General features: G+C 41.0%; 1 protein-coding gene across 1 annotated transcript in view; it reads left to right on the forward strand.

Annotated features, from left to right (window-relative positions):
* The window catches only part of ZSWIM5 (zinc finger SWIM-type containing 5), a 148,931-nt gene that overhangs the window by 87,814 nt on the left and 45,430 nt on the right, over positions 1–15,687 (forward strand). Inside the window, exon 2 of the mRNA XM_070745770.1 lies at positions 2,761–3,117. Within this exon, the coding sequence (XP_070601871.1) occupies positions 2,761–3,117 (357 nt within the window). The remainder of the gene's footprint in view (positions 1–2,760; positions 3,118–15,687) is intronic.

Here is a 15,687-nt window from a genome sequence, read left to right on the forward strand (position 1 = left end):
AGTATAGAAGTAGAGTCTGCAAATTGTTTCATATACTATTTAAAGTGAAATATGTAAAGAGAAATAATATCATTATCAGACAGGTTTTCAATGGATGAGGCTTTTCTGAATATATGTGAGGCTTTTCTGAATATATATGGGGTTTATATTAATCTAAAAGCTTTCATGTCCTATTTACAAGACTTATTTTTAAAAAATTGGTTTTCAGAGTGAAACATTCTCTCTCAGTCCTTAATCAGATCTGTATTTGGGTTTTGGCACTGCTTTAAACAGAATAGCAGTATATAGCTAGTTTTGAGGTTGTTGATTAAAAACGTCTGAAAGAATTAGTCTTATAAAACTTGTAAGTGTTGGCAAAAACATAAAACATATATGCAATTAATCATTTTTTCATCTTTTGCTGTACATCTGTAAGTTTCCTCTAATATGAATTTGCATTAGAAATACACTTGTAGAATATTTCTAGCAGACTAAAAATATAGAAAGGCAATAATTTAATTTCGTGGGGAGTGTCATAGTTTAGATGAAATATAGTAAGAATCCAGACTTTGTATCTATCTTGTATGTAATCGTATTCTGAATTTAGAAAAGTCCACTTATCTTACACTTTTTAAATTGTCTTCTGTAAAACAAAGACTACCTCAAGTTGGGCTCAACTCCTGATTTTCTTGGCAAAAATATAGAAATGTTGTTGCAAAGAGTAATATAGAAAGATTTACTTTTTGTCTTCTTCCAACATCCTAAGCATTTCTGATGATACTCCATCTCTTAGAGCTACTCAGTAAAGAAAGGGGACAACTGGAATTGATGAACAAAGAGAGGCTGCTTGGGAACAATCTTGTTGAGGGGTCAAGTTGCTTTCTGTTGCCAGTGGCTACCCAGACAAATCAATAGAGCTACCTATCAGGTTGCCTGGTAAATCACCAGCTGCCTGCTGAAGTCCATCTGGATTCATATGGTGCCTGGGGCATACCATTTTAATCAGTCCACTCTCCCTGCAGGGCTTCCAAGAATCAGACAGTCTCATCTGGACCATAAAATGATCTGACCGTGGTAAATGTTAGATGATATAACCTCCGAATCCAGATTATCTAGCAACCACTCTCTGAGGCAAACACAACATCAAGAGGGTGACTGCTGGTGTGAGTCAATCCAAGATGTACAAACCTATGGTCATCATAGAAGCCATGGAATCTCAAGTCTTCTCAGGCCTTGGCACAGATCATGGTTGAAATCACTCAGTGCCAAAAGATGTGACTTCAGCCTTGAGAATAATGCAGAAGCTTTTCAGAGATTGTAACAGGCAGCACAACAGCCTATCCTGTATTCTGTCTTTTTTTTTTAGCATGTGGGACTCGTGAGATTACACAATGATATTTGTGGCAATATTGTGATGGAAACTGTTCTAATTTTGTCAACATTTTTAATATCCATTTGTCTGTCCATCCATCCACCCATCCATTAAATACAGCTTATCTAAGCATACCGGTACTTTGTTCAAAGTTAAAGTACAGTTAGATAATCATGTTATACTTTGCATAATTATCTAACCTTCAGATCATTTTGAAAGGTTTGTATTTTCTAAAATATGTTAAATCATATTTTCTGGAGGTGACAGTCAACAAAAGTGACATGATACTAAATTTCATCTGCCATCAAATGGAGAAGTTAACTACTAGTCATGTAGATGTTAGTAGTAAAATGAAGTAATGATTACAGTGGCCACATTGCTGCTTAAGTCCCCTTGGTTTTTAGCTATTTACTGGATACATCATAAATAATTGTTTTCTTCTGATAGCCCAGTAAGCATGTGGGAATACTAGCCAGTTTAAGACTTGGCTGCACTTCTATATAGTTCTCTGCAGTAGCCCTGTGAAATCAATATATCTTACCTCTAATAAAATGTCAATAGGATTGCATTCTGAATCAAGTTAAGCTGGAATGGGCAATAGGACCTTATGTGACTCAGAAAGAAATTGAATATTGTGCAGACTCTTGCATTTTATCGTTATTTTTAACTGGTACAAAACCAGAATATTGGCTGCTCAGTCCGAAGCATCATCCATCAATGTTCACTACATTTATGTTGATATTTTGAGAGACAGGAGTATAATCTGTGCTGCGGGTACTTCTATTCTGGTTGGACATTGAGGGAATTTACCAGGTTGGGGTGAACTAATGAAAACATCTTGAGAATATGGATATAACTAGGGAGTGGTCTGTTGTTGTTGTTGTTTTTATTATTATTATTATTATTATTATTATTATTATTATTATTATTATTATTTATTGGATTTGTATGCCGCCCCTCTCCGCAGACTCGGGGCGGCTAACAACAATGATAAAAAACAACATGTAACAATCCAATGTAATAAAACAACTAAAAACCCTTATTATAAAAACCAAACATACACACAAACATACCATACATAACTTGTAATGGCCTAGGGGAAGGAATATCCTAACTCCCCCATGCCTGGCGACAAAGGTGGGTCTTGAGTAATTTGCGAAAGACAAGGAGGGTGGGGGCTGTTCTAATCTCTGGGAGGAGTTGATTCCAGAGGTCCGGGGCCGCCACAGAGAAGGCTCTTCCCCTGGGGCCCGCCAAACGACATTGTTTGGTCGACGGGACCCGGAGAAGGCCAACTCTGTGGGACCTTATCGGCCGCTGGGATTCATGCGGTAGAAGGTGGTTCCGGATGTATTCTGGCCCAATGCTATTATAATAAAGATCCCTAGTAATTTTTTTTTTCTTTCCAGGATTCCACCTGAGTGGCACCGTGACAGAAGCAGCAACTGCAACTGAACCAGAAATGACCTACAAAGTGGCCATCAGCTTTGACCGGTGCAAGATAACCTCCGTGACATGTGATTGTGGGAACAAGGACATTTTCTATTGCGCTCATGTTGTGGCACTCTCCCTCTACAGGATTCGCAAGCCTGATCAGGTTAAACTCCGTCTTCCCATATCAGAGACTCTTTTTCAAATGAACAGGGACCAGCTCCAAAAGTTTGTTCAGTATTTGATTACAGCCCACCACACTGAAGTGCTCCCAACAGCCCAGAAATTGGCTGATGAAATCTTGTCCTCCAACTCTGAAATCAATCAAGTGCATGGTAAGTCAACAAGGCAGAAATAACTTCTGATAAATCTCCCAAACCATAACAATAGGCTCATTCTTGACGAATCCGAAGAGGCGAAGAATCTCATCATATTTATAATGTGTGAAGCACTTAATTCTTTAAGATATTGAATCTTTATAGCTCCCTGATAAATCGTATGCGACTCATATCTTTCGTCAAATGATTTCGTAGGTCACAACTGTCTGTCTCTTTTCTGGAAAAGAAGTAATAACAACTAGCAATGTTGAACGTAGTTGAGTATCTAACACAGTGTTTTTCAACCAGTGTGCCGTGGCACACTAGTGTGCCACGAGACATGGTCAGGTGTGCCGCGAAGCTCAGCTTCCAAGATCGGAAGCTGAGCTTAATTCTTCCCGCCTCCTTTTTCGTGCCTTTGGGGCCCAGCAGGAAAGCTCTGGCAGCAGCGGCATCGGACAGTAGCCGGGGCGGCGGCTATGAGCAGGAGCTCCAAGTCAGAGGCACCAGCATCCACCCCCAATCCACCCCTTTCTTCAGCTCCTCCCACAGTGGTGGCTGCAACGGCGGCGAGCGCTTGGAAAAAACCTTCTCACAGTGGAGGTCGGTGAAGCTTCTTTAGAATGTTGGGGCCGCATGCGCGCGCGCGCGCTCCCCATCCCCCTGCCAGCCCACCCGGAACATTTAAAATAAGAAAAAGCTTTGCTGGCCTCCGCAGAGAAGAAAGGGAGAGAGAGAACAAGAGAGAGAAAGGAAGAGAGAGAAAGAGAGAGATAGCAAGAGAGACAGAATGAGAGAGAGAAAGAAAGAGACAGCAAGAGGGGGGAAGGAGGGAGAGGGAAAGAGAGCAAAAGAGAGAGGAAGGAAGGAAGAGAGAAAGAAAGAGATAGCAAGAGAGACAGAATGAGAGAGAGAGAAAGAAAGAAAGAGAGTCAGCAAGAGGGTGGAAGGAGGGAGACAGAAAGAGAGCAAAAGAGAGAGGAAGGAAAGAAAAGAGAAAGAAAGAGATAGCAAGAGAGACAGAATGAGAGAGAGAGAAAGAAAGAAAGAGAGTCAGCAAGAGGGTGGAAGGAGGGAGACAGAAAGAGAGCAAAAGAGAGAGGAAGGAAGGAAGAGAGAAAGAAAGAGATAGCAAGAGAGACAGAATGAGAGAGAGAGAAAGAAAGAAAGAGAGTCAGCAAGAGGGTAGAAGGAGGGAGACAGAAAGAGAGCAAAAGAGAGAGGAAGGAAGGAAGAGAGAAAGAAAGAGATAGCAAGAGAGACAGAATGAGAGAGAGAGAAAGAAAGAAAGAGAGTCAGCAAGAGGGTGGAAGGAGGGAGACAGAAAGAGAGCAAAAGAGAGAGGAAGGAAAGAAAAGAGAAAGAAAGAGATAGCAAGAGAGACAGAATGAGAGAGAGAGAAAGAGACAGAAAGAAAGAAAGAAAGAAAGAGAGAGACAGCAAGAGGGGGGAAGGAGGGAGAGAGAAAGAGGGAGGAAGAAAGAAAGAAAGAAAGAAAGAAAGAAAGAGGGATGGAGAGAGAGAGAGAAAGGGAGGAAGAGAATTTTTTTTGTCCAAACTTCCCCCCCCCCGCTCAATGTTCCCCAGGATTTTGAAAATGTAAATAATGTGCCGCGACTCAAAAAAAGGTTGGGAAACACTGATCTAACATATAGAGCCTCAGTGGTGCAGTGGTTAGAGTGCAGTACTGCAAACTACTTCTGCTGATCACCGGATGCCAGGGGTTTGGCAGATCGAATCTCAGTAGGCTCAAGGTTGACTCAGCCTTCCATCCTTCCAAGGTCGATAAAATGAGGACCCAGATCGTTGGGGGCAATATTCTTACTTTCTGTAAACCGCTTAGAGAAGGCTGTAAAGCACTGTGAAGTGGTATACAAATCTAAATGCAATTACTAAATGCTAATGCTATTCTGGACTCTAAAGTATATTGTGACCATGTCAGGTTATATGTAATGTTTGTACTTTCTGCTTAAGAGCATAAACAAGGAGAGAAGCTACCCACTTTTTAGAAAGTAGCGCCACATTTCTGTTCTGAAAGTTCATCCCTTAGCATTGATAGAAGAGAACTAGTGATGGACAAACCTAACCCACACAATTCGGGTTTGTACCGAATTTTGTGGTGTTCCGTATGCCGAACACGAAATTTTTTCAAACTTCGGGCAAACTTCGGGGCCGTGTTCGGCGTTTGGAGCTTTGACATAGAAACATAGAAACATAGAAGTCTGACGGCAGAAAAAGACCTCATGGTCCATCTAGTCTGCCCTTATACTATTTTCTGTATTTTATCTTAGGATGGATATATGTTTATCCCAGGCATGTTTAAATTCAGTTACTGTGGATTTATCTACCACATCTGCTGGAAGTTTGTTCCAAGGATCTACTACTCTTTCAGTAAAATAATATTTTCTCATGTTGCTTTTGATCTTTCCCCCAACTAACTTCAGATTGTGTCCCCTTGTTCTTGTGTTCACTTTCCTATTAAAAACACTTCCCTCCTGGACCTTATTTAACCCTTTAATATATTTAAATGTTTCGATCATGTCCCCCCTTTTCCTTCTGTCCTCCAGACTATACAGATTGAGTTCATTAAGTCTTTCCTGATACGTTTTATGCTTAAGACCTTCCACCATTCTTGTAGCCCGTCTTTGGACCCGTTCAATTTTGTCAATATCTTTTTGTAGGTGAGGTCTCCAGAACTGAACACAGTATTCGATGTCACCGGCAGGTTGCTAAGGACGCCAAGGTGATCACTTCCTGGATTCCATGGAATCCAGGAAGTGATCACCTTGGTGTCCTTAGCAACCTGCCGGTGACATCAAAGCTCCACCCCTGGAATCTCTTCATGGGAGGGATTCCCCGTTCGGGTTCGGTTCGGGTTCAGCCAAATTTTGCGTAAAGTTCGTCCGAACTTGCCGAACCCAAACACCATTAGGTTCGCCCATCACTAAAGAGAACTGTTAACTTTCTCCAATCTGTTCATGTGGGTAGAGAGTGGCTCTCTAACACATATGGAGCTTGCCTTGTTGGAAAAGCCAAATGTAAGTGAAATTTCATTCATAGCAACTATATTTTTAAAAGCCTGCATTTCATACAAAGTTGAGGATAGTGTTCATTTTTTCTCTTCTATAACCACTGAGCGTTACAAGTCGAATGCCCTGAATAGGTTACTGTATGGGGAGCAGAAGGTACTCAGAAGTTTTATTATTGAGATGTCAGAAAAAAACGTGGTTCCTGTTTCTAGATATATTGAAGTGAGAATTCGTGATTTTTTTCCCCTTAACATTCTCAATTTAGACTCCAGCTAATTATTTTGAGTTGACAGATCAGCTAATGGAGTCCTTTGTGCTCTTTGAGCTTGGATGTTTTGCTTGCAGAAACATCAGCAAGCAAATAACCAAATTCAGAGAACACCAAGGACTTCACAGTTCAACTCTATGTAGATCAGTTTATATCATCCCTTTTAAAATTACGCCTTTATTATTTTTATAAACAACTCAAGGAGGTGAATGCAATACTACTACTTCTTATTTTCCTCACAACAATAACTTTTGAAGAGAGTTAAGCTGAGAGAGAGTGATTGTCCCAAAATTGCCCAGACAGCTTTCATGCCTAAAGCGGGGTTAGAACTCAGGCTCCTGGTTTCTAGCCTGGTAATTTAACCACTAGATCACACCGGCTCTTAAAGAATCTTTTTTTTCCTTTTTAGCTGTTAAATACAAAGCTTATACAGATTATCTTTCTTTAGTGCAGTGTTTCCCAACCTTGGCAACTTGAAGATATCTGGACTTCAACTCCCAGAATTCCCCAGCCAGCATCCGCTGGCTGGGGAATTCTGGGAGTTGAAGTCCAAATAACTTCAAGTTGCCAAGGTTGGGAAACACTGCTTTAGTGACTGCTTTGTTTGAAGTTCTTTCACAGTTAACAACAGTGATGAAAAAAAGAGTTTGTAATCAGTCCCTGAATTTACGACCTCCACAAACCTGTAAAGCAAAGGAAAGCTGAAATAAGATTATAACCTACAATCTCACAAATTTACAAGAAGCAAAAAATTGCCAAAATTTCATGTGTGACTTTGGAGCAAGATTTTGCTTCTGTGCATGCGCAGAAAGCAAAAAATACCAAAAATTAAAGAAAAAAGATGGCAGGGCCTGAAGGACTGGCACCGGAGCAATTGTGCACAAATTGCGCAATCTGGCAGCCGCTACTGATGCGCAGCCGCCTACAACACTGGTAGCAACCCACCACTGCTTTGAAAACAGTTGATTCCAGGGATGTCAATCTAGTTAAATCTTTATTTAAATCATCCCAAAAACTGTAATAAAATATTCTATAAAATTTTAATCCAGAGCTAAATGAAATTAACTGATTATTAAGTTTTCCCCTACTAATTGCAAGAACCATTGCAGGTTAATTAATAGAGCAGGCTTAAAATATAAAACTAGGAATAAAAATAAGAGTTGCTTATTTTGGAACATAGAAAGGAGCATAAAGAGAACCAACTTTTACTCATTGTCTGTAGGTTCTGCATGGCACGATGTGTACCAAAAATGATGAGTTCCAAACAAATTTTTCCCATAAGGAATAATGTAGTGAGTGAGCTGATATGAAAAAAATTCTAGCTTATGTATTAAGTACCAAACAAAGTAAGAGTACTGGGATAAAATTTTCACATCCAAGTTTGTTGAGTACAAAAGTTGATGAGTTTCAAAAATTCGAGTAAGGTATCACTGTATTATTTCCCCCCTTTTTTTTCTTACTCTTCCTTTGTTTAGAAAAACAATTCAGTTGTGTTCAGCCTAGAAATAAAAGACTACTATTTATAAATAAAATAAAATCAAACCTGACAATTTTTTTCATAAGAACCAACTTATTTATTTATTTATTTATTCATTCATTCATTTGTTGGATTTGTTGGATTTGTATGCCGCCCCTCCCCATGGACTCGGGGCGGTTCACAACAAACATAGAATACATAATAAAACAATTTGATTCAATTAATTAATTAGTTAAAAGACTTTAAAACATCCTAAAAACTTAAAATTAAGGAGAGATTTCCTGATAGTTGCTATAATTAGTTGCCTCCAGAACTTATGGATGCTCCAACATTGGACATTTTAAAGAAGAGAATAATAATAACAATTAATAATAACAATTTATTAGATTTGTATGCCGCCCCTCTCCAAAGATTCGGGACGGCACACAGATGGACAACCATTTATCTAAAATCATATAGGGTAGTGATGGTGAACCTTTCTTTGCTTGGGAGCCAAAAGGGCGTGTGCATATGCCCACACCAATAATGCAATGCCCTACGCGCATGCGTGCACAACCCTGTGCCTGCACTCCCCGCCCCCCATGTATGCACACAGACCTCACTGAAGCCTCCAGACTTCTGGTAGGACTGTTGGGCTATTTTTCACCATCCATAGGCTCCGGAGGCTTTCCTAAAGCCCAGGGAGGCAAAAGCAGTGGCCTCCATCCTGCCCTCTGGAAGGCTTAACATCAGCTGGCTACATCTGCATTGGAGCTTACATAGGGCAAAGCTTTGCGTGCCATTGCGGGTATAGGGTACAGGGGGTTGTATTAGAAGCCCTCCAAGATTTCTTGCTATTATTCTGTTACTTTCAGTTGAAGATGCCTAGGGATTGCAAAACTGCTTTGCCCTATCGCTTTGCCCGGTAGTTCTTATGAATCATCTGGCTTCTATTTTGATGGGACAGTTACAATACGATATTTCTAATGTCATCATTATAATATATTGGTTTTGCTTCACAATGCTGCTTATTTTGAGTGTGCTAATTGCCTCTGAATAGGATTAAAGCAGGCATCTCCTGGCCAGCTTTCTCCTAATGGTTGTAGAGATGAAGCTTTATTGACAAGAATAAATTCAGTTGAGTAGTTCCAGTTGGAAAGGTCTGCATCTATCTTTTGCCATGTCTCCTCACTCCAGTTATGAGCTAGTGTGAGCCGCCCTGAGTCTTCGGAGAGGGGTGGTATACAAATCTAATTATTATTATTAATAATAATAATAATAATAATAATAATTATTATTATTATTATTATTATCATCATCATTATTATTATTACTATTATTATTATTACCCATGGAAGAGTAGTAATAAACATTAGAGAAATGGGGAAATGGGATGAAGGTCTGTGTTGCATGTTACTGATATGGTTTTACCCTAACTGACATTTAGATTTAGATTTAGATTTATTCGATTTGTATGCCGCCCCTCTCCGGAGACTCGGAGCGGCATTAGATTTATTGATTAGATTTATTGGATTTATATGCCGCCCCTCTCCGCAAACTCGGGGCGGCTCACAACAATAATAAAAAACAGCACAGTACATGATACCAAATCCAATGCCCACCAATCTAATTACAATTTAAAATTAGTAATCTCATAAAAACAGTATATATAAAAACAGGCAAAAACAGGCATGGTACAAAACATGGTACAAATCCAACAATAAAAAGCAATTTAAAACCCTAAGTATAAAAAACAATCATATATCTCAGACAAACCTTGCGTAAAATGGGAAACGGCCCGGGGGAGTCTGCTGAGGGCCTAGATAATCGCTTCTTCCAAGGACTGCTGGAGCTGGAGCGCCACTACCTTCTCAACAACCTTCCCCATAAAGAGAAGGTTGGGGACTGGCCGATAGTTGTTAAGAATTGCTGGGTCCAGGGAAGGCTTCTTGAGGAGGGGGCACACAAATGCCTCCTTGTAAGGAGCCGGGAAGGACCCCCTCCCCAAAGAAGCTATGACAATCTCCTGGACCCAGCTCCGTGTCACCTCCCTGCTGGCCGAAACCAGACAGGAGGGACACGGATCCAGTAAGCAGGTGGTGAAACTCACAGCTCCAATGGCCTTGTCTACTTTCAACCCATGATTTTTCTTTCTCTTCTTTTGCATAAGCCAATAGAGATTAGGCTTTTTTTAATTTTCTTTTTTGTTATCTAACGTCAGACATCCAGATTGATAATGTCGATATTTTTTTATAAAGAAGCAATTGACAGCTTGTTCTTACAATATTGCTATTGAAGGAGAATCGATAACAAAACAGAATACATTTTTCCTTCGCTTTTAAAGTTGAGTACAACGATGTAACAATGTGAAATGCTTCCTAATTTCTTGTGAGTGCTATACAGCTGAGTGCCTTATAAATTATTCCCTCCAAGCATAAATTGCAATTTTTTCTAGTGGCTTCAAAAAATGTAGGGGAAAATTCTCATCAATTTGGCATCTCTCATTTTATAGCGGAGCTGCTTTTGGCTTTAGAAAGATTTTTGTTTAGTCTTATGGCATGAAGATGCTTTGCAAGGGAAGATTTCATTGTGACAAGCACATCAGTGAGGCAGTCAGCTGTTCTTACAGACCAATGGTGGTGGGCCTTGCACTACTGCAAAATTGAAGCTTGAAAAGTAAGCAATGCTAAACATTCCCATTTATTGAACTGTATTGTGTAGGGGGAAGACATTCAGAAACAAGAAAAAGGATTTGAAGCTTTAGGAAATAAAAATAAGACTGCTTTCTGAACATGATTATTCTTCCTTAAATAAGCATTCTGCTGAAACCTTTAAAAGTCTGAGTCTTAAATATGGAAACAGACAATATAGCTTGCAGGAGTAAACCTTAACTATTTCCAGGGCTACAGTTATCTAAAAAGAAGCAGAGCACCTTAAGAGTATTAAAGCAAGAGGATTCTAAATGATTAGGAGTCAATAACCTATTAAATCCAAGTCTAGTCTTACTAACTTCTCCTTGACCTCATCCATAAGTGAAAAAGCATATAAGCATGTTACCAATAATATACATAAAAATACATAGAACTTATGTATAGATCTTAATAGCTTCCAGAAATTACTGCAGCTGTTCCTGGCTAAATAGGACTCCCCCCCTTCTTAATTTTGTTCCTTACTGATGGATGAAAGATTTTTTTAAAAAAATTCCTAATTTACCGTTTATCTAAGGTTTCTGTGCCATCCCAAAGATTCAGTACTCAGGAAACTGTTTGTTTGGAATTGAAAAACACTAAATTATTCTTTAATGTTTGAAGGTTTTCTTAAAACTGCTGAATGGAAAAATCTACTTATTTTTTGTTTTCTTTTTCTTGAGGTTAGTTTGCACAATACGTAGTCAGTGCTGCTCTTATTCCAGAATTTACTCCAGAATTTCATTAAGCAAATATTAATTACTTTAAGATGCTACGCAAGAAAGGATTATGAGACATCAAGCAAAAGGAGGGCATAGTATTCCTTTCTTTTAAAGCAAAAGGAGGGCATAGTACAGTATTCCTTTCTTTAAAGCAAATATTGACCAACTTTTTAAGTGTTTTGGTTTTTCTTTGGGGCATTTTTGGACTGTTTTCACAATGGCAGTCATTCAAACCTTTATGTATTATGTCAATTGCTTTTTTCTCTATCTACCGACAAACTAATACCCTAAATTTACAATATTTAATTTATTTCCTGATTCCAGCAATCAGGTTTTAAATCCTGGCCCTTCAATTCTTTGATCACTCTAACCAGTAGATCATATGACTTGTCATATTTTTGTACGGTGAAATTTGAAAAGCATGTCATCACCGATTCTATATTATTATTAGGATCTGTTCTTCAAAATAAAGATTTGCTGGAAAATATTGTGATTAGAAAAATCAGTCTTTCTGCTGCTGGAAAAAGTGATTTCACATACATGTCAGCCTAAGTACATTTATTTGCAATTTTTTGCTGTCATTTTTTAAATGGATGCCATGAAAGTTAAACATTCTCTTTGCAATTGTTTGTGTCCTCCTTTGCCTGTTGAGATATCTGGTAATCTTAGCCAAATGAATCCTTGATAGATAGTTCTGTGATAGTAACAAAATTTATTCCTTCATTGATAGAAACAAATCATCCTCAAGCTGTTGAAGATAATATTTATTTCGGCCCTACCATCACTGGCTTTCATTGCTTTCAGCCTGTTTCGTGTAATCCTTATTGAGTCATTCTTAAAATTGCCAACATAGCTAAGATTAAGTGTGTCAGAAGAATGGTTATCTTCTGTATGGACATCTCCAAACATTTTGTGAAGCCTCTCTGAGTTCAGTAATTTAATCTTCCCTGTATATTTCCCCCCATGTACTGTTTTTGAAAAGTTTTAGAGAGATAGCTTCTCTCTTTAGAGCAGAGGTCCCCAACCTTTTTTGCACCAGGGACCGGCTTTAAGCTAGACCAGTTTTCCATGGCCCGGTGGGGGGGGGGGAGAGCTAGCTGTCAGCGGCGCCGTAAAAGGGGCGATCAAGAGAGGAATGGGTGAATGAATGGACGGAGGGTGGGAAGGAAGGAAGGAAAGAGGGAAGGGACAGGAACAAAAGAAGGGTGCAAAGGAAGCAAGGAAAGGTGTGAAAGGGGAGAGTAAGAGAGGAAGGAGTGAAAGAAGGGAATGAGGGAGGAAGGAAGGGAGGAAGGAAAAGGAAAGCAAGAAATGGAGGGAGGAAAGGAAGGAAAGAAAGAAAGAAAGAAAGAAAGGGGGAAGGGACAGGAACAGAGGAAGGAAGCAAGGAAACTTATGAAAGGGGAGAGTAAGGGAAGAAGGTAGGAAGGAGAAAGAAAAGAAGAAATAGAGGAAGGGAAGGTAAAAGAGAGAAAGAAAAAGAGCAAGAAAGAAAGAAAGAAAGAGAAAGAAAGAAAGGCAACTTCAAAGAAAGGCTCACTGAGCATCTCTCACTCTCTCTCTCTTTCTATCCCTCTTTCTTTCTTTCTCTTCCTTTCTCTCTCTCCTCTTCCTTTATCTCCTCTCTCTCTCCCTCTCTCTTTCTCTCCCCCTCTCTCCCCCTTTCCCTCTCTCCCTCTCTTGCTATCTCTCCCCCCTCTCCCTCTCTCTTTCTCCCTCTCCCTCTCTTTCTCTCTCTCCCCCCTCTCTCTTTCTCTCTCTCTCCCCCTCTTTCTCTCTCTTCTTCTCACTTTCTCTCTCTTGTTTTCTTTCTGTCTCTTTTGCTTTCTCTCTCTCTCACTCTTTCTTGTTTTCTTTCTCACGCTCTTTCTCTCTCTTGTTCTCTCTCTTGCTATCTCTTTCTCTCCCCCCCCTTTCTCACTCTCTCTTTCTCACTTTCTCTCTATCTTGCTGTCTGTTGCTCTCACTCACTCTCGTTCTCTCTCCATTCTTCTCAGCGATGACGCGCGCACGCCCTGCCCGCCTCACCTTTGCGAGAGCACTTTCGCCCCGGGCTCTCAGCAAGGGGGTTTGGAGGAGAGGCGGGGCCGGCGAAGGTGATATTGAATGTCGGGGGAGAACGGGCGGCTGCAAGCGCTCCCTATCCCCCTGCTAGCCCACTCGGAATATTCAAAATAAGAAAAGCCTTCGCCGGCAAAGGTTTTTCTTATTTTGAATATTCCGAGTGGGCTAGCAGGGAGATAGGGAGCGCGTGCAAATACCCGTTCTCCCCCGACATTCAATATCACCTTCGCCGGCCTCCGCTGAGGAAAGCCTTTGCCGGCATTTCCTCTCGTTGTCAAGGAGGCGCAGCGGCGGGCGGAGAGAGGGAAGGAGGGGGGGGGCAGCGGCGTCCCTCCTGGCCTTGGCGGGCCGCCCAACCCTCCCCACCTCCTGCAAACGCGGCGGGCGGTGGGGGGAGAGCGAGGAGCCGGTTCCGGCGGGCGCGGGGCTTGGCTGGCTGGCGGGGGGAGCGCCGCTGGTGATGCGGAAAGGCCGAGGGGGCCCTGGCGCCGCGGACCGGCTGAAAAGCTCCAACGGCCCGGTCCCGGTCCGCGGACCGGCGGTTGGGGACCTCTGCTTTAGAGGCCCAAAAAAGATAGTGTAAAGAACAGCACAGAAAGACCAAATATAAGTCGTGGTAGGAGTCATTTGGATCATCTTAGATATAGACTGGACTTTCTTTGCTTGGTAGTTAAATTTATCAGGAGGGCCTCAGTGGGGGAAACTTAGGACCTAAGGAAACTTTTCATGTAAGATATTAAAGTTTCCACCCAAAGTGATGCATTATAAAATTTTTAGCAACAAAGAAGGGAGTGATTCTTACTTTTTTTTTAGCTTACTGTAGAATCTGTTGTGGATAATACTACCAATGTTAAACCTGTTATGGCAGAATAGAGCTGAAATTTCTCCCTTGCAGTTCAGATTCTTTTTAAAATAAAATTATTTGGGATAATACATCGTAGACTGGGACAGTTATTTGTTCTTTTATTATCTTTACATTATTTTATTTGGCTTCACTGCTGCAATTATACAAACATAACCCTACATTTTTGTTTGTTTTGCATTTTTTAAAAGTACAGTGGTATGTCTACTTAAGAACACCTCTACTTAAGAACTTTTCTAGATAAGAACCAGGTGTTCAAGATTTTTTTGCCTCTTCTTAAGAACCATTTTCTACTTAAAAACCTGAGCCCGGAAAAATTTCCCAGGAAATTTGAGAGTGGCACGAAGGCCCATCCAGTTTCCTGCTATTCCCCCTTTAATCCCAGTCATCTCGGGCTTTTCTGGGCTGCCAGAGGAACCTTTCGTTGGCGCTTAAGGAGGCTTTGGCAGTCCAGAGCGAACAGAGCATTTTCCTTTCTCTGGGCACTTGGAGAGGGAATAAACCACTGTGGTGATTCCCTCGCGCTGCCTCTCACACATCCGGCGCGAGATTGCCTCCCAGAACATCGGGGCGCAGAAAGGCAAAAGGGAGCGCTTCACCTCGGTCCGATCAACTCGGCTTCAGCCAAACCGAGGAGTCACCACAGCGAAGGAAAGGTGCCGGCTACAAAGCGAGCGAGTGGAGAGGGAAGCCCTTCAGCATGGGAAGGAAGGGGAAGCAGTTAGCAGCAGCAGCAGTAGCTGCCTTTCGATCAAAGGAGTGGGAGGTTCCCCCCTCTTGCCCGCCTGTATGGGAGGCAGCCTCGCTCCAGGTGTATGGGAGGTGTGTGCTCCTTCTCGCCGCCTCAGAGCCCCTCTTTTTTTTCTTAAGCCTTAAAGTTTTGGATTTTTTTGATTCCCCTCACCTCACCTTCTTCCTTCGGCAGTGATTGTCCTCCTCTTGTCCCTCCCCTTCCTCCCACCCAAATTCCGAGCTTTTATTTCTTTCCTAATGGTTTTGCATGCATTATTTCCTTTTACATTGATTCCTATGGGGAAAATGCTTCTACTTACAAACTTTTCTACTTAAGAACCTGGTCACGGAACGAATTAAGTTGTTTTGTCTAAAGAACAGCTTTTTTCCCCTTTTGTATATATCTCAGCACGTGGTAGCAGGTGGCTGAACTTGTCTGTGCCGGGAAACTAAGTAAGTTAGAGCCTGCCTAACTTACATGGGAGACTACCAAAGAGGACCATTGAAGTTAATTTGGGAATTTAAGAGACATCCTGGAAAATTAAATGGAAAACCAGTTCTATGTTGCATGGATCTGTAATGTCACCTGGAATTGTTCTCCACTTATGGAGATCTTGCAGCAGAATTTTTTTTAACTTTATCCACTTTGAGATGAACCTGGCTAGGGAATTCTGGGAATGGAAGTCCACTCATCTTAAAGTAGCTAAGATTAACAAACATTGCTTTCCTATATGATAGAATTAGTGATAATAGGCAATTTTACCCCTT

The sequence above is a fragment of the Erythrolamprus reginae genome, chromosome 3, assembly GCF_031021105.1.
Source record: "Erythrolamprus reginae isolate rEryReg1 chromosome 3, rEryReg1.hap1, whole genome shotgun sequence".
In the NCBI taxonomy this organism is placed as follows: Eukaryota; Metazoa; Chordata; class Lepidosauria; order Squamata; family Dipsadidae; genus Erythrolamprus; species Erythrolamprus reginae.